The sequence below is a fragment of the Nycticebus coucang genome, chromosome 4 (assembly GCF_027406575.1).
Source record: "Nycticebus coucang isolate mNycCou1 chromosome 4, mNycCou1.pri, whole genome shotgun sequence".
Taxonomy (NCBI): domain Eukaryota; kingdom Metazoa; phylum Chordata; class Mammalia; order Primates; family Lorisidae; genus Nycticebus; species Nycticebus coucang.
This window is the reverse complement of record NC_069783.1, coordinates 103303802-103322914: the sequence shown is the minus strand read 5'-3', so window position 1 is coordinate 103322914 and position 19113 is coordinate 103303802. Positions and strand designations below refer to the sequence as shown.

Sequence of the window (19113 nt, the reverse complement as noted above, 5' to 3'; positions counted from 1 at the left end):
TCAATATATATCAAGCATTGCAATTTTAATACAGTTTTTTCCTTTCTTGAAATGTATATACATTTGTTGGCACTGTGTGTGTGTGCATGTGTGGAGTATATATTTTATGTATTTATTTAATTTTGAGGTGGTGTCTCATTCTGTTGCCCAGGCTGAAACACAGTGTTGCCTGATCCTACCTAACTGCAATGCCTAGTTAATTTTTTTCAATTATTTTTTGTAAAGGCCGGGCATGGTGGCTCATCCATATAATGCTTGGTCTCTCTCTGGGAGACCAAGGTGGGTGGATTGCTAAGCTCAGGAGATCAAGACAAGCTGAGCAAGAGTGAGACCCCATCTCTTAAAAAAAAAAAAGGTGGGGGTGGCGCCTGTGGCTCAGTGAGTAGGGAGCTGGCCCCATATGCTGAGGGTGGCGGGTTCAAACTCAGCCCCGGCTGAACTGCAACCAAAAAATAGCCGGGCGTTGTGGCGGTCACCTGTAGTCTCAGCTGCTCGGGAGGCTGAGGCAGGAGAACTGTAGAAGCCCAGGAGCTAGAAGTTGCTGTGAGTCCTGTGACATCATGGCACTCTACCGAAGGCAGTAAAGTGAGACTCTGTCTCTACAAAAAAAAAAACAAAACCTGGGCCTTGTGACAGGCACATGTAGTCCCAGCTACTTGGGAGGCTGAGGCAAGAGGATCACTACAGCCCAAGAGTTCGAGGTTGCTGTGAGCTATAATACCACACCACTCAACCCCAGGGTGACTGAAAAAAATTTATATATATTATTTTTTTGGAGACAGGGTCTCACTATATTGCCCAGCTTGGCCTAAAACAGTGCTCTGGCCTTGGGCTTCCCCAGTGCTGGGATTATTGGCATGAGCCACCACACTCAGTCCACTTTTTGACTACTCAAGCAGTCAAAAAGATAGATATAAAAATTGAATTCTTCAGATAATAAACAAAGTCCACGCACTTTATTCCCATAAACTCTGAAGTTTAAAATGCTGATAATATACCAGGTTATGTTTCATCCATGTGATAAAGAGTACAGTTATCAAACATCTTATTATTGAAGAGTATACAAGGACATGGGGGAAAAAAATCAAAGTAGTAACTATTCTACTGAGAAGCATGTTTTCAAAAGTATGTTTTTTGGGTTTTTTTTTTTTTTGCAGTTTTTGGCCAGGCCTGGGTTTGAATCTGCCACCTCCAGCATATGGGGCCAGCACCCTACCCCTTTGAGCCACAGTGCCGCCCCAAAAGTATGTTTTTTAATAGGCATATATAAAAATTCTAATTACTTCTGAACTATAGAATTATGTTATATTTAAGGGGTTTTTTTTTCTAGCTCTGGCACCCATCTGAATTCTTTTCACCTTTGTACCAGGGCTTTCTAAGAAATTGCATTTTTTTTTTTTTTTTTTAGACAGAGTCTCACTCTGCTGCCCTGAACAAAGTGCCATTGTGTCATAGCTCACAGCAAGCTCAAACTCTTGGGCTCAAGAGATCCTCTGGCCTCAGCCTCCTGAGTAGGTGGGACTATAGGAACCAGCCACAATGCCCAGCTTATTTTTCTATTTTTAGTAGAGACAGGGGTCTTACTCTTGCTCAGGATGGTCTCAAACTCCTGAACTCAAGCAATCCACTAGCGTCAGCCTCCCAGAGAGCTAGGATTACAGGCGTGAGCCACCATCCCCAACTAGAAATTGCATTTTTTAAGGATCACTAAAATAGAAATATAGTTTATGTTTCTTAAGACTCACAAAATTAAGGATTTTTTCATTGTGCCTACTATTCACCAAGTACAGTTATAAAAGCCACTGAGGAATCAGCAGCAAACAAAAGTCTCTGCCTTCACGAAGCCTGCCCTTCAGTGACAGTGACAAATAAACAGATGTATTTATTAGCAAGTAAAGGGTACTATTAAAGGGTACTATTTTACAGTATCCCACCAATTATTTTCAATATTTCCTATTTTAACAAATCTATCATTAGTATTCATCTCACCAATCACAGATATTCTAACAATATGGCAATGTTTCTTCTCTCTTAGTTTGTAATTATGGGAGGGTGCAAACAACAGAATCCTAGATTCTGTAAAAGAAACAAGAGTTGTCAAGGTCTCTTTGAGGAGGTATTTGATCAGAAACCTGAATAAAGTAAAGAAGTGGTTATCCATGGCAGACTGAACAGCAGATGAACTGTAATAATTTAACAAGTCTCCACTGCTTACTATATAAGTTATTTTAATTTTTCTTTCTTATGAAACCTGCAGAAAACATTCTCAAATCACAGAATCTTTGGGAAATACTTTTCTCTTGACTTCCAAGATACCATGCCAACCAGTTTCACTTCTACATTGGTGACATTCCTTCAGCTCCCTCACAGGCCCTTCCTTTGTTTACAACAAATAGCTTGCTTCCCCAGGAGTTGGTTCCAATCCCTCTTCTTCTCAGTAAATCTTAACCTGTGACATACACTGAATCGAATCTAACAACTACCAACTATCTGTTGACTCTCAAATATTTATCTTTGGATCTTTCCTCTTCTGAACTCTAACCTCATGTGCAAAATATCATTAAGATCTGTCAGTCCTACCTTCTATGTTCTCAATCCATCCATTTTTCTATATCTCCACTGCTACCAAATCCAAACCTGCTATGATTTGTCTCTAAGACTACTAAAAAAGGCTAATCCCTTCCTGTTACCCACTGTAATATTTCTCTTCCCATCCAATCCATTCAGCAGAGGGGTATGTGTAACACCTTAAAACATAACAACAGGGTGGCGCCTGTGGCTCAGTGAGTAGGGCGCCGGCCCCATATGCCGCGGGTGGCGGGTTCAAACCCAGCCCCAGCCAAACTGCAACAAAAAAATAGCCGGGTGCTATGGCGGGCACCTGTAGTCCCAGCTACTCGGGAGGCTGAGGCAAGAGAATCGCTTAAGCCCAGGAGCTGGAGATTGCTGTGAGCTGTGTGAGGCCACGGCACTCTACCAAGGGCCATAAAGTGAGACTCTGTCTCTAAAAAAAAAAAAAACAAAAAAACATAAGAACAAGTTCTGACTCTGCTTAAAATTTTAAATCCTACCATTTATACTTTGAAAATATTCAAATTTCTCACCAAAAACTGGCATGACATGGCACCTGCCTACCTCTCCCATTTCACTTCATCTGCCCCTTGCCTATCATAGGTTAGCAAGTGACTAAAATCAAGATCCTGGGAGTAAATTGTTTATCTAAAATCCTGGGAGTAAATTGTTTATCTAAAACAAAGACCAGCAGCAGGTGTTAACTTGATGTGATTTCTGCCCAGGACTCTCAGTGAAGAAATTCAATGAAGGTAGATAAATAGCAGGGTAACTATGGTCTCTTAAGGTAGTCAATGCCTCATCAATTGTCCTAGTGAAAACAGAGCTAATGGAATGAATGGGCTTGATAGAATCAGCTAAAAAAAGATCCTCTTGGGCAGTGCATGTGGCTCAAAGGAGTAAGGCCCTGGCCCCATATACCAGAGGTGGTGGGTTCAAACCCGGCCCCGACCAAAAACTGCAAAAAAAAAAAAAAAAAAAAATCCTCTTGAGCATGACTCTAAGTCTGCCACAGTGAAGAGATATGAGAGGTGCAGAAGAAGTAGGAGACCCTTAGTGGTACCTGCCCTTACCTTACCTCCCTCCTACATCATGGGGAGTTGGGATAGTAGGGCTGGGTCCAGCACACCTGTCAAAAGGGTAACACAGATGTCCTAAGAAAAGCTCAGGGAAGACAGAAAACTCCAGTGAGCATAAGGGAGAAATGTCACTTTATCTTGATTTTCCAGTATAAACACAAACCCTGAAACTGGTCCCCAATCTTTCTGACCTTTTTTGGTTTTAAGCAGGGGGTGTCAGAAAAGTTGTGATTGGCTTTGTGCAACCAAGCATTCACTGAAACCCACTTTTTGGTCCTTTGTGTCAGTTCATCTTATCTTTATTGGGGATAATTTACTTATCATTGGATTGTTCCCTCACTAGTACAGTCAGCTTTAGAACTCCGTAAGATAGGTTTTACTGCACTAATGACAAGTTTCCATAATAATCCTTCCCAGTACAAAAGGAACTGCAGTTCAGTCACCTGGTTTATAAGCTACTGAATCAAAGCTAACATTAGCGAGGTTCTGACTGAAGGCTTCTAAGAAGCCCACCCAGGCACTGACAGCACAGCAGCACAGTGGAGGTTTGGCTGGCTTTGGATAGCAGTTCTTCCACTCCGACTTCTCTGACTGCAGTCTCCCGCCTGCACCCCACTCCGTCCCACTGTTGTTATTTAACACAGCATCCTGTTTATTTCTTTCATAGTACTGATCCAACTCAAAGTTGTTTCTATTCTTATTAGTGTTTGTCTATCCTTCAAAACTGCAGACTCTAAAAACATAAAATCCTTGAGGCCTGATCACCACCATGGAACCTAGAACATACCTGGCAGATGGTAGATACTTGGTATTTATTGAAATACACATAAATACGTACATCTGTGATTATTTGCTTATGGTAAATTCCTAGTAATTAAATGACTATTTCAAAGAATTAAAAAACTTTGGAGCTTTTCCTATATTATCAATTCCTCATAAAGTTTGTATTTACTCTCCTAGTTGGTACTAGAAGGTAAGAGTATATATTCTTCAGAACTGATCATCTTTTTTTTTTTTTTTTGGATACAGAGTCTCACTTTGTCACCCTCGGCACAGTGCTGTTGAGTCACAGCTCACAGGAACCTCAAACTCTTGGGCTTACGCAATCCTCTTGCCACAGCCTCCCAAGTAACTGACTACAGACGCCCACCACAACACCCAGCTATTTTTTTTATCACAGTTGTCATTGTTATTTAGCTGACCCTGACTGGGCTGGAACACGCCAACTTCAGTGTATGCGGCTGGTGCCATAACCACTGTGCTACAGGCGCTGAGCCTGATCATCTTTTATTTCCTCAGTCTTTGCTAACCTGGAAGGCAGAAGAACTAACACAAAGCCAACTTAGCATTTCTGTTTACTATGCCCATTTTTAAAAAATAAGCATACTGAAATACTTAGAGTATATTCTCTATTAATATACTTTAGCCATTCCTATTTTTGAGCAGGCAGGAAGAATACTGTCACTAATTTTTTATGGATTTCTTTTGGGGGAGGGTGCAGAGTCTCACTTGGTCACCCTTGGTAGGTGCCATGGCATCATAGCTCACAGCAGCAATCCTCTTGCCTCAGCCTCCTGAGTAGCTGGGACTACAGGCCCCTGCCACAAGGCCCAGCTATTTTATAGAGACAGTCTCGCTCTGGCTCAGGCTGGTCTCAAACCTGTGAGCTCAGGCAATTGACCCACCTCGGCCTCCCAAGTGCTGAGATTATAGGCATGAGCCACTGTGCCCAGCCTTAATTTTTAAGGATTCTTTTTTTTTTTTTTTTTTTTGTAGAGACAGAGTCTCACTTTATGGCCCTCGGTAGAGCGCCGTGGCCTCACACAGCTCACAGCAACCTCCAACTCCTGGGCTTAAGCGATTCTCCTGCCTCAGCCTCCCGAGCAGCTGGGACAACAGGCGCCCGCCACAACGCCCGGCCATTTTTTGGTTGCAGTTTGGCCGGGGCCGGGCTTGAACCCGCCACCCTCGGCACATGGGGCCGGCGCCTCACCGACTGAGCCACAGGCGCCACCCCAATTTTTAAGGATTCTTAACCATACTGATAGTTAAGTGATTTTTCTTTTTTTTACAGGTTTCTCAGGTTGTGATCTGTCTCAGTGTTCAATGTATTTCTGAAATAAGACTTCAATTTTTCCTAGCACTCTGGGAAGCCAGGGCGGGTGGATTGCTTGAGCTCAGGAGTTCAGAGAACAGCCTGAGCAAGAGCAAGACCCTGACTCTACTAAAAATTAAAAAAAAAAAAAAAAAAAAAATCAGCCTGGCATAGTGCTGCATGCCTGTTGTCCCAGCTACTTGGACGGCTGAAGCAAGAGGATTACTCAAGCCAAAGAGTTTGAAGTTGCTGTGATCTATGATACCGTAGTATTCTACAACAAAAGACAAAAAAAAAAAAAGATTATTCAAAAGCAATCTTTGCTGCTTACACTTTCTAAATATATGCTAAGAAAGGCTTTTCTCATTTGAGATGCATGAAATATCCACCCATATTTTCTTTGTTTCTCTAAAACTACTTTTAAATTTCACTTATTTTAGTCAACAGTATAATCTAGAGCCTCAATTCTTAAAATAAAATGTTTTCTAAAAACTGGTAATTATTTAATCAACATATATTAAATAAACCATCTTTTCTCCAGCAATTTAGAATGCCAGCTAATGAAATTTTTTATTAAGTTTTATGAAATCTTTTTTTTTTTTTACTCATGTCAAAAATGCTTTATTTAGTGCCATCTTGGCAATATGAGTGGGAGAGTTCTCTTAATTGTTTTTTCTACTGAAACACGAGACAAGCTAAAATGTCTTGAAAAGAAGCTGAATAGCCCCACTTGCTAAGCAGTCCTTGGAATTTTCTTTTTTTTTAAATCCCTCTCCCCTACCTCATTCCCAATCCTCACCAAAGATAGCCACTAACCAGTATTGCAAGTAAACAGCTTATTTTTTTTTAACTATAAAATTTATACATGTTGAAGGTTTAAAAATAAACCAGTTAAGGCTGGGCGCAGTGGCTCACACCTGTAATTCTAGCACTCTAGGAAGGGAAGGGAGATGGACTGCTTGAGCTCACGGGTTCCATGACCAGCCTGAGCAAAAGCAAGACCCTGTCTCTACTAAAAAATAGAAAAACTGAGGCAAGAGGATCACTTGAGCCCAAGAGTTGGAGGTTCCTGTGAGATATAATGACACCAAGACATTCTACCCAGGGTGACAACTTGAGACTCTGTCTCAAAAATAAATAAATAAAATATGGCGGTGCCCGTACCTCAGTGGGTAGGGCGCTGGCCACATAAACAAAGGCTGGGGGATTCAAACCTGGCCCAAGCCAGCTAAACAACAATGACAACTGCAACAATAACAAAAAATAGCCGGGTGCTGTGGTGAGCGCCTGTAGTCCCAGCCACTGGGGAGGCTGAGGCAAGAGAATTGTGTGAGCCCAAGAGTTTGAGGTTGCTGTGAGCTCAGATGCCACCGCACTCGACTGAGGGTGACATAGTGAGACTGTCTCAATAAATAAATAAATAATAAAGTTAAAGTTTTTTACATGTAGAAAGGCATAAACTAGACCAGAAAGCAGTTAAATACATTTAACACTTTCATATGAAAAACTTTCAGAAAACTAGGAATATAGACAAACTTCCTCAACATGATAAAGGTCATATGAAAAGCCCACAGCTAACACCATACTCAAGGGTGAAAAGATGAAAACTTTCCCCGTAAGATCAGAAATATGAAAATAGCCACTTTCACTAGTACTATTCAATATTGTACTGGAAGTTCTAGCCAGAACGACTAGACAAGAAAAAAAGAAAAGGCATCCTGGGCGGTGCTTGTGGCTCAAGGAGTAGGGCGCCAGTCCCATGTGCCGGAGGTGGCGGGTTCAAACCCAGCCCCGGCCAAAAAAAAAAGAAAATGCATCCAAATTGGAAAGGAAAAAGTAAACCATCTTTAGCACAGATAATTAATTCTATATAAAATAAATCCCCAAAAAGTCCATAAGAAAGCTATTAGTGCTAAAAACTGAATTCAGAAAAGTTGCAGGGTCCAAGATCGATGCACCAAAAAGCAAGCTATGATTTTATATACAGTAGTACCGTACCCCTCTTATGGTTGAGGGATAAATTCCACAACCTCCATGAATGCCTTAAAGCAAACCCTGATTGCCATCAATCGAAACACATTTTCTGTTTATGTCTTCCATCAACAAATCTAATGCCTCGTCCATCTTAGTTAACTAAGCACTTATCATGCATTCTAACTATAGCTTTTGTGGTTTGACAATAAAATGAGCACAAACTTCTTTTTCCTTCTTTACAATTCCATGGATGTTAAGATTGGTTTTTACTGTAGATCATAGCAACCTAAGCATATGATCTTTCTTCTTTCCATACGTCAAAAACCTTTACCTTTTCACGTAAAGGAAACACTTTATGGTTTCTCTTTGGCGTATCTGAATTGCCAGCACCTTTGGGTCATTAAATAAAAAAAGGTTTCTGTGAACATAAGCCACCATCATACTGAGAACAGCTGATACGATAACCAAGATGGCTACTAAGTGACTACAAGGAAGGGAGTACTTACAGTGCAGATATTCTGGACAAAGGGATGATCCAAATGCTACGAGGGATAGAACAGGGCATGAGATTTCATCACAGAACTGTGTACAATTTAAAACTTAGGAATGTTTATTTCTCAATTTTTCATTCAATATTTCCGGACCACAAGTGAATAAAGGTAACTAAAACTGAGAATGACAAAAACATCTATAAAGGGGAACTACTGTATCAGCAATGAAGATTCAGAAAAGGAAATTATGAAAATAATTCTACTTACAACATCATCTAAAAGTATAAAATATCTGAGAATAAATTTAACAAAGGAGGTGAAAGTACTGTATGCTCACAATTACAAAACAATGCTCTAAAGAAATTAAAGACCTAAGTTTGATGAAAATATTTCAAATTGTATATGAAACCAGCACATTGTACCCCATGATTGCATTAATGTACACAGCTATGATTTAATAATAAAAAAAGAAAAGAAATTAAAGACCTAAATAAATGAAAAGACATGAATAGAAAGATCTAATACTGTCAAGATATCAATATTATCCAAAGCAATCTATAGATTCAGTGCAATCCTTACCAAAATTCTAATGGCCTTTTTTGGAAAATGAAAAAGCCAATCCTCAAGGGGCCCCAGTCTTGAAAAATAAGAACGTAGTTGGAGGAACTAACACTTCCAAATTTCAAAACTTACTACAAAGCTATAGCAGTCAAAAAGGACAGACATGTAGAACAATGATACAGAATTGAAAGCTTAGAAATAAGTCCATAAATCTATAGCCAGCTGCAATTTTGGCAGGGTCTTAAGTTCACTCATTAGGGAAAGAACAATTCCTTCAAAGACAGGGAAGACACAACTAGATTTCCACATTAGAGAGAATAAAGCTGGACCCCTACCACATGCATACCACATACAAAATTGCCTCAAAATGGATTAACTTACTTTTAAAAGCTAAAAAAATATAAAACTCCTAGATCAGCGGTTCTCAGCCTGTGGGTCACGACCCCTTGGGGGGTCAAATGACCCTTTCACAGGAGCGCCTAAATACATCCTGCATACCAGATATTTACATTAAATTCATAACAGGAGCAAAATTACAGTTATGAAGTAGCAATGAAAATTTTATGGTTGGGGGTCACTACAACATGAGGAACTACTAATTAAAGGGTCCTAGCGTTAGGAAGGTTGAGAACAACTGTCCTAGAGGAAAACATAAGAGTAAATCTCTATGAACCAGGATTTAGCAACGCATTCCTAGATATGACATCAAAAGCATAAGAAAATGGATAACAAAGACTTAATCAAAATTTAAAAAAACTTTTGCACATCAACTGACATCAACAAGAAAGCAAAAAGATAACCTACAGAATGGGGAAAAAATATTTGGAAATCATATATCCAATAAGGGTTTAATATCTAGAATAGAGTATTTCTACAACTCAACAACAAAAAGACAACCCAATTAAAAAATCCAAAACAGGCGGCGCCTGTGGCTCAAAGGGGTAGGGCGCTGGCCCCGTATGCCAGAGGTGACGGGTTCAACCCAGCCCTGGCCAAAAACTGAAAAAAAAAAAAAAAATCCAAAACAAAGAACTTGAATAAGTATTTATCTATAATAAATTCATTACCATTAACACAACACAGTTTCTAAAACAAAGAATTTAATGAAAAGAATGGCACTGTTTTACATTTTGGCAAATCTTTTTAATGTCTGGCCTAATGAAAGAGAGTTGGTTTCTCACATTTCCTTCTGTTTCTAGCTGTTAAGATAGTTTTTGGAGTACAGGAAGAAAACCCAGAATCACAGAGATATGCCATTGAAAAAGAGAAGAGTATTTTAAAAGCTTTTTCTAGTAATTGTGAATATTCCTCTTTGATACTATAGCAAAACTTGACAAATGGCTATTTCTTTTTTTTTTATTTTTTTTTTATTTTGGCCGGGGCTAGGTTTGAACCCACCACCTCCGGCATATGGGACCGGCGCCCTACTCCTTGAGCCACAGGCGCCGCCCGACAAATGGCTATTTCTTAACAGCTAGTTACAATGTGGAATTTGAAAGTTTATCAATGAACTTTTTAGGAGGTAGGGACAGAATCTTGCTGTGTTGTCCAGGCTGGTCTGGAACTCCTGGACTCAAGTAATCTTCTCTTGTTGGTTTCCCCAAATGCTGGGATTACAGGCATGAGCTACCTTACCCGGCCCTCAATGAACTTTCACATGCTGTTTCATTACAATCCATTGCCCTATCTTGTACTTTAACATATCCTTTGTTCGCTCATGATTTTGTAACATCATGTATTGGTGATCTGGTAAATAGTTCCCTAAATTAAGTACGTCTTAAAAAGTTGATATATTTTATCAATATTATATCCAAAGACCATATTTGTTAATATTGCCACCAATCTCATTAGAAAAACCTTTAAATATTTGAAAGCTGTCAAGCTCTCAATACCAGATGCAAGTTTTTCCAAATTTCCAAGTTTCAGTTGAAAGCTCAAATTTTATCAATACTATCACAGTTGTTTTCCTCAAAGTAACAAGCTCTGTTTGTTCATTTTGAAGAATATGCCAACCAAATACTCAAATCTGAATAACTGTAGTTCGGCTGTTAGTTGTTCTTTCAAGAAAAACATGGTGGTTGAAGAAAAGAGACTAGTTCAACTCACAACTCAACTGCACAAGTGCTTTTCCTGGAGAGAACTGTCATGCTTCAATATGCAGTGAAATCGCTTTACTCGTGTTCTCTATTTCACCTTACATTTTGTGTGTTTAAATTTGAGGTTCAATAAAATAACTTTTATCTTTTTCTTTGAAACGGAGTCTCACTATATCACCCTCGGTAGAGTGCCATGGCATCACAGCTCATGCTGCTCATGCTCACAGCAACCTCAAACTCTTGGGCTTAAGCAATTCTCTTGCTTCAGCCTCCCAAGTAGCTGGGACTACAGGCGCCCACTAAAATAACTTTTATCTTAATTTTTTTCTTCTAAAGACATGTTCAAGTAAGCCAAGCAAAGACATTCAACATCATTGGTCATTAGGAAAATGCAATTCAAAACTACAATGAGATACTACTTTACACCTTATCAGAATGGCCACAATCAAAATCAAGGAAAGTAAGTGTTGTCAAGGATATGGAAAAATCAGAACCCTCATACACTGCTAGTGGGAATGTAAAATAGTGCAACCACTAAACAAAACAGTAGTGTTTTCCTCAAAAAGCTACACATAAAATCAATGAATGCCCATGACCAGTAATTCTATCATACTCTCAGGTAGGTATAGACCCAGCATTTACTGCGCTATTCTCAATAGCAAAACGTATAATAGAAATAATCAAGATACCCACTGACAGATAAATGAATAAACAATGGTGGAATACACAATACATACACAAAATAAACTATTATTTGACCATAAAAAAGAATGAAGTTCTGATACATGCTACAACGTGGAAAAACTGAAAACATGCTACGTGAACTAAGCCAACACAAAAGGACAAATATGATGCTACCAACATGAAATATCCACAATAAGTAAACTGGTAAGAGACACAAAGTAGAGATTACCAGGGCTACAGAGAGGAGGACCTGTAGAATTATTGTTATATGGCTATAGAACTTTTGTCTGGAGTGATGAAAAATTTTGGAAATAGACAGTGGAGACAGTCTAACAGCATTGTAATTAATGCCACCAAACAGTACAAATGAAAATCACTAAAATGACAAATTTTGTGACATAGTTTCCCACAACTTAAAAAAAATTAATAATGTAATACTCTGAAAATCAAATTACTATACATTTGCAGGGCTGTCCAACCTTTTTTCTTTTTTTTTTTTTGTAGAGACAGAGTCTCACTTTATGGCCCTCGGTAGAGTGCCATGGCCTCACACAGCTCACAGCAACCTCCAACTCCTGGGCTTAAGCAATTCTCTTGCCTCAGCCTCCCAAGTAGCTGGGACTACAGGCGCCCACCACAACACCCGGCTATTTTTTTTTTTTGGTTTTCAGTTTGACCGGGGCTGGGTTTGAACCTGCCACCCTCGGTATATGGGGCCGGCGCCTTACCGACTGAGCCACAGGCGCCACCCCAACCTTTTTTCTTTTCTGCAGCACAATGGAAGAGTTAAGAGTTGTCTTGGGCTGCACATCAAACACACAAACACTAATGACAGTTCAGGAGGAAAAAAAGGTCTGTGTATAATTTTAGTGATATACAAATCCACAGATAAAATACTCCTCAAATAATCAGCATGTGGCCCATGGGCCACAAGGTGGACACCCCTAGATCTCAATAAAATTGGTTTATAAAACTCTTAACTTGGGTGGCAACTGTGGCTCAGTGAGTAGGGCCCAGGCCCCATATAGAGAGGGTGGCTGGTTCGAACCCGGCCCTGGCCACAATGCAACAAAAAAATGGCCAGGTGTGTGGTGGGCACCTGTAGTCCCAGCTACTCGGGGGGCTGAGGCAAGAGAATCGCCTAAGCCCAGGAGCTGAAGGTTCCTGAAGCCCAGGAGCTGTGAGCTGTGATGAAACAGTACTCTACCAAGGGCGACAAAGTGAGACTCTGTCACTAAAAAAAAAAAAACTTTTTGTCAAAATAGTGACACTTAGAAAAACTATTCCAAGTGATCTTAGGGCGGCGCATGTGGCTCAAGGAGTAGGGCGCTGGTCCCATATACCGGAGGTGGTGGGTTCAAACCCAGCCCCGGCCAAAAACCACAAAAAAAAAAAAAAAAAAAAGAAAAAGCCCAAGTGATCTTAGTATGACAGTATTTTGCCTGTATCAAATTAACAAGATATGTTCTAAACCTTTAGAACTACAACGTATCTTAAACTTTACTTACTTTTCTTATCAAAGACTTGAGAAAACAGGTCAAGAACTTACTCGCAATTAACCATAAATACTTTTTAAAAGCAAAGAAAATACACAAGAATTGGATACACAGTGTCTCCTCTCCCACATTCAATTCATAAATTTAAAACATATAGGAGGAAGTACATGGTGGAATACATACACAAAATATACAACAGTCAAGATGGCATGAAAATGAACAAAGCTTGTTTCCCTTTTTAAAATGAGTCTCACAAGGTACAATGTTAATAAATAATAGAAAAATAATTCTGTTACCTACTTTGTTTCAAACCACATTACTAAACAGCGATATCTTAACACAGTGGTTCTTACTTCCTAATGCCGCAGCCCTTTAATACGGTTCCTGTGGGTCACAACCCACAGGTTGAGAACTGCTGTCTTAAGACAGACAGAAGCACTAAATTTTGGGGAAACCTGATATCCTTCTGTCTCCAACCTGCTCATTTTCCAAGGGAACTGAAGCCCACAAGAGAAAGTGCCTTGTTTAAAGATACATAGATGCCACTATAAGCAAAATATCTGAATTCAGGGCAGCACCTGTGGCTCAAAGGAGTAGGGCACCAGCCCCTTATGCCAGAGGTGGTGCGTTCAAACCCACCCCCGGCCAAAAACTACAAAAGGGGGAAAAAATATATATATACACATATATATATACACACACATACATATATCTGAATTCATTTAAGCTGCTAAGTATCAAGAACTGATGTGGGCCTCAAAATAAGAACAGTCAGAACCTGAGAGATGCCACACTCACCCCATCTTACACAGTCAGCTGACTCTTCCTTCTCCTGCACCACCACCACCCTACGCCCTGAACAAAAAGCTGCAGCATAAGAATTTGTTCTCTGCATAAAATGAATGGCTCCGGGCGGCGCCTGTGGCTCAGTCCGTAAGGCACCGGCCCCATATACCGAGGGTGGTGGGTTCAAACCCGGCCCGGCTGAACTGCAACCAAAAAATAGCTGGCGTTGTGGCGGGCACCTGTAGTCCCAGCTACTCGGGAGGCTGAGGCAAGAGAATCGCTTAAGCCCAGAAGTTGGAGGTTGCTGTGAGCTGTGTGATGCCACGGCACTCTACCGAGGGCCATAAAGTGAGACTCTGTCTCTACAAAAAAAAAAGGAATGGCTCCAAATCTGGGGAGTCCCAACAAGGTATTATACAGAATAAGCAAACTCTAGATACTCAACCAAGAGTTCCCCAGTCTCCTTCCCCTGGAAGGTAAGGGTAAGGAAATCTCTCAAAAAAACAGAAGAAATGGGCGGCGCCTGTGGCTCAGTCGGTAAGGCGCCGGCCCCATATACCGAGGGTGGTGGGTTCAAACCCAGCCCCGGCCAAACTGCAACCAAAAAATAGCTGGGCATTGTGGCAGGCGCCTGTAGTCCCAGCTACTTGGGAGGCTGAGGCAAGAGAATCTCTTAAGCCCAGGAGTTGGAGGTTGCTGTGAGCTGTGTGAGGCCACGGCACTCTACCGAGGGCCATAAAGCGAGACTCTGTCTCTACAAAAAAAAAAAAAAAAAAACAGAAGAAATGCTGGGCGCAGTAACTCACGCCTATAATCCTAGCACTCTGGGAGGCCGAGGCAGGGGGACTGCCTGAGCTCAAGGGTTCAGGACCAGCCTAAGCAAGAGCAAGACACTATCACTAAAAACAGCCAGGTGATGTGGCAGGTGCCTGTAATCCCAGCTACTCCGGAGGCTGAGGCAAAAGAATCACTTGAGCCCAAAAGTCTCAGGTTGCTGTGAGCTGTGATGCCACAGCACTCTACCAAGGGCTACAAAGTGAGACTGTCTCAAAAATATATATATACACAAAATATATATATATATATATATATATATTATTTTTTAAACACATATATAGAGATAGATAGAGGAGGCCGGGCACAGTGGTTCACACCTGTAATTCTAGCACTCTGGGACGCTGAGGCCAAAGAAATATTTGACCTCAGGAGTTTGAGACCAGCCTAAACAACACAGCAAGACCTCCATCTCTTAAAAAAGAAAAAAATATATATGTATATATGTATAAAATACAGAAAAGCCATCAAGAAGCCTCTGCGGTGTGGGACTCAGGTACAGAATGAGAAGCCAACTAGACAGAATCTACAAAAACTAAACATAACCCATCTAGAAAAAATAAAAATTATAAAGACCAAAAATCACATTATAACAAAGATACTTGTACCAGAATGTTTATTGCAGCCCAATTCATAATTGCTAAGTCATGGGGAAAGCCCAAGTGCCCACTGATCCAGGAATGGATTAATAAATGGTGGTATATGTACACCATGGAATATTATGCAGCCTTAAAGAAAGATAGACACGGGCGGCACCTGTGGCTCAGTCGGTAAGGCGCCGGCCCCATATACTGAGGGTGGCGGGTTCAAACCCAGCCCCGGCCAAACTGCAACCAAAAAATAGCTGGGCGTTGTGGCGGGCGCCTGTAGTCCCAGCTACTCGGGAGGCTGAGGCAGGAGGATCACTTAAGCCCAGGAGTTGGAGGTTGCTGTGAGCTGTTTGATGCCAAGGCACTCTACTGAGGGCCATAAAGTAATGAGACTCTGTCTCTACAAAAAAAAAAAAAAAAAAAAGAAAGATGGACACTTTACCTCTTTCATGTTTACATGGATGGAGCTGGAACATATTCTTCTTAGTAAAGTATCTCAAGAATGGAAGGAAAAGGGTGGCGCCTGTGGCTCAAGGAGTAGGGTGCTGGTCCCATATGCCGGAGGTGGTGGGTTCAGACCCAGCCCCGGCCAAAAAAAAAAAAGAATGGAAGGAAAAGTATCCAATGCACTCAGCCCTACTATGAAACTAATTTATGGCTTTCATATGAAAGCTATAACCCAGTTATAACCTAAGAATATGAGGAAGGGGGAGAGGAAAGGGGGGGAGGACTGGCGGAGGGAGTGATTGGTAGGATTACACCTACGGTGCATCTTACAAGGGTACATGTGAAACTTAGTAAATGTAGAATATAAATGTCTTAACACAATAAGAAAATGCCAGGAAGGCTATGTTAACCAGTGTGATGAAAATATGTCAAATGGTATATAAAACCAGTGTATGGTGCTCCATGATCACGTTAATGTACACAGCCATGATTTAATAAAAAAAAAAAATAGCCATGATAATCAATTCTTAAAAGTTTCTCCCAGTTCATTTTATTTGAAGGAAGAGTTACCTACGTAATTAACATTCTAACTTCCCTGGAGAGCAGTGATTTCTAATCTTTGGGAACCAAGGTCCCGAAAAAGAATCTTAAGAAGGATCTAGACTTGCTTTAAAAAAAGAAAATAAATACAGGGCAGCGTCTGTGGCTCAAAGGAATAGGGTATTGGCCCCATATGCCGGAGGTGGCGGGTTCAAACCCAGCCCGGGCCAAAACCTGGAAAAAAAAAATACTGTCATCAATTTCAGGACTTACAGAATTAAGTCTGTAAGTTTGTCTAATAAGCCTGTAAACAAAGTTTGTTTTAGACTCTATGGCCACACTCATATTTATGCCTATGCCAGTAGTTTGAGATCACAATCCGTAGGTAGGTATCTGTTCCTCTTCTCTGTAGGAATACACTGTTGTAACCATTGTTCCCCAGAGAAACGAAAGCAAAACCACTGATGAAGTGGGCCCTGTTCAGCTGCGTATCTGACCTTAGACAAGAATCTTAATCTCTGCATCTCTCAATATCCACTGGGTTGTTGAGAGCACAAAATAAGAAAACCAAGACCTACTTATGGTTAAAGACCTAATTATTTGCTATTATAATCGTGACTATCTGCGAATTTCCTTTTATATTTAATTCCTTTAAAATCCTTATTCTTATAAGCCCTTGTCAGAAACAGACCTTGAACAAATGTCCTTTTAGCATCAGCAATAAAAACAATGAATTGCATAAATGAATAAAAAAAATAATTGCAACTTACATTCAGTGCTTGTTATGTGTCAAGCACTGCCCTAAATGTTTAACATGGATCCTCCCATTAAACCCCAACAAGTTACAACTTCATTTTACTGATGCAATGTTTAATTTGCCTTAAATCCCACTTTATAAACGATAGAACTGTGATTATTCAAGCTCTAGCAAACTAAGTCAAGACCCTGTACACATTCTCTCTTCAGAGCTTGTTTTTTTTGTAACTGCAATTACTAAAGTTTTGTTGAATCCAACACACATCTAGCCCATTATTTTACCTTTAAAGAGGATAAATGACCAAAAGCACCTTGTAGAAAAAGGTTAAAAATTCTAAGCCATAGTAAGAAGAGTCTGTAAAAAATTTAGAATTTCGACATTCCCTTTGGGAGGACTTTGTTTTTAAGGCAAATTAAAGCAGCTTCCCAAAAATGCAGCTTTAAAGCAGTTTTTCGGGAGTGAAACAGGGAAATATGAGGAGTGGATCTGGACCCTTATAAAGGCCCAATAACAGACACCTCAAAACAAGACTTCTCATGTCATTTGAACTGCCCGGCTACTGTAAATGTGGCTATCCCTGCCTGGATGGCTACACCACCGTCACAGCGGCATAGGCCCACCCCGGGGCTGCGTAATCCCTGTTGGCTTCCACCAAACCGAAGAGGTGCGGCCTCCTCCAGACTGGAAGACGGAAAGAACATTACCGGATACCGCACCCAGGGTACCCACCGGAAACTAACAGGCGCCCACGCCCCGGAGACTAGGCTACGCGGGCCGCGCGCGGAGTAAGTCCGAGTGAGGGCGGGCCCGCGAGTGAAGACGGTCTGGAGCAGACCACAAGGAAGAGGAAGCACCCGCGCCAACGGTCGCCTGTCGCGGTAACCCCCCCGCCCCAGTCATGCCCCTGCGCTCGCGAGCGCCACGCCGCCCACGGACCGTGAGAGCCGGCCAGCGCCTCAACTGAACGCGCCAAGGAGCAGCGGCTGGGAGCCATGACACTGGGGCTGCGCGAGGCCGCGTCCAAGGCAGGGCAAGGCTACCGGTCTCTCCGAGACCTGCTCACCTCTCGGGGCGACGGGGCGGAGCCCTGCACCGAGGCGATGTATCGCTCCACCTCGGCTTTGCTGCGCCTCATCGCGCCGCACACTGGCTCCACCGGCGCCGGAGGCCAGCGCTCGGCTCGACAGCAGTCGCTGTCTCTTAAGAGCAAAGCGCCTAAAAGCTCGTGACGCAGCGCCGTCGCTGGCGGAGGGGCAGCCCGACGTGCTTGCGTCCTGCGTCAGCACTGTGCGCCACGCTGGCGACGTCAGCGCTCCTGGCGCGCAGGGCGCTCACGGGACCCACGGCGGACCATGAGATCCCGCCCAGCTCGGTGCCTGGCCGGGTTCAGAGTTTTACCCCGGCGCCGCCAATCTGCAGCCAGGAAAAAAATCTTCGAGCTCGTGAAATAACATTTTCACTGCAGGGCTCTGAAAAGTTTTGGTAGTTCTTAATTATGATTGCACACTGCTCTGGAGGGATAAAAGACTCAGGCCAATTTGAGCGTGTAAATGGTACCGGTAATAGTATTTTTTTTTCTTTTTTTTTTTTTTTTTTTTTTATTGTTGGGGATTCATTGAGGGTACAATAAGCCAGTTACACTGATTGCAATTGTTAGGTAAAGTCCCTCTTGCAATCATGTCTTGCCCCCATAAAGTGTGACACACACTAAGGCCCCACCCCTCTCCCTCCTTCCCTCTTTCTGCTCCCCCCCCATAACCTTAATTGTCATTAATTGTCCTCATATCAAGATTGAGTACATAGGATTCATGCTTCTCCATTCTTGTGATGCTTTACTAAGAATAATGTCTTCCACGTCCATCCAGGTTAATACAAAGGATGTAAAGTCTCCATTTTTTTTTTTAATGGCTGAATAGTATTCCATGGTATACATATACTACAGCTTGTTGATCCATTCCTGGGTTGGTGGGCATTTAGGCTGTTTCCACATTTTAGCGATTGTAAATTGAGCTGCGATAAACAGTCTAGTACAAGTGTCCTTATGATAAAAGGACAGTGCTTGAAATTGGTCTGTTCAGGAGGTCTATTTCTTCCTGGCTAAGTCTAGGGAGA

At 41.6% G+C, this 19113-nt stretch overlaps 1 protein-coding gene across 4 annotated transcripts in view; it reads right to left on the bottom strand.

Annotated features, from left to right (window-relative positions):
- Positions 1-18270, bottom strand: part of LOC128582998 (E3 SUMO-protein ligase RanBP2-like) — a 99991-nt gene extending 81721 nt beyond the window's left edge. For all 4 annotated transcript variants that reach the window (XM_053586773.1, XM_053586774.1, XM_053586776.1 and 1 more), the window contains exon 1: positions 18065-18270. In XM_053586773.1, the coding sequence (XP_053442748.1) occupies positions 18065-18136 (72 nt within the window). In that variant the 5' untranslated portion in view covers positions 18137-18270. The remainder of the gene's footprint in view (positions 1-18064) is intronic.
- Between the last annotated feature and the right edge of the window lie 843 nt (positions 18271-19113).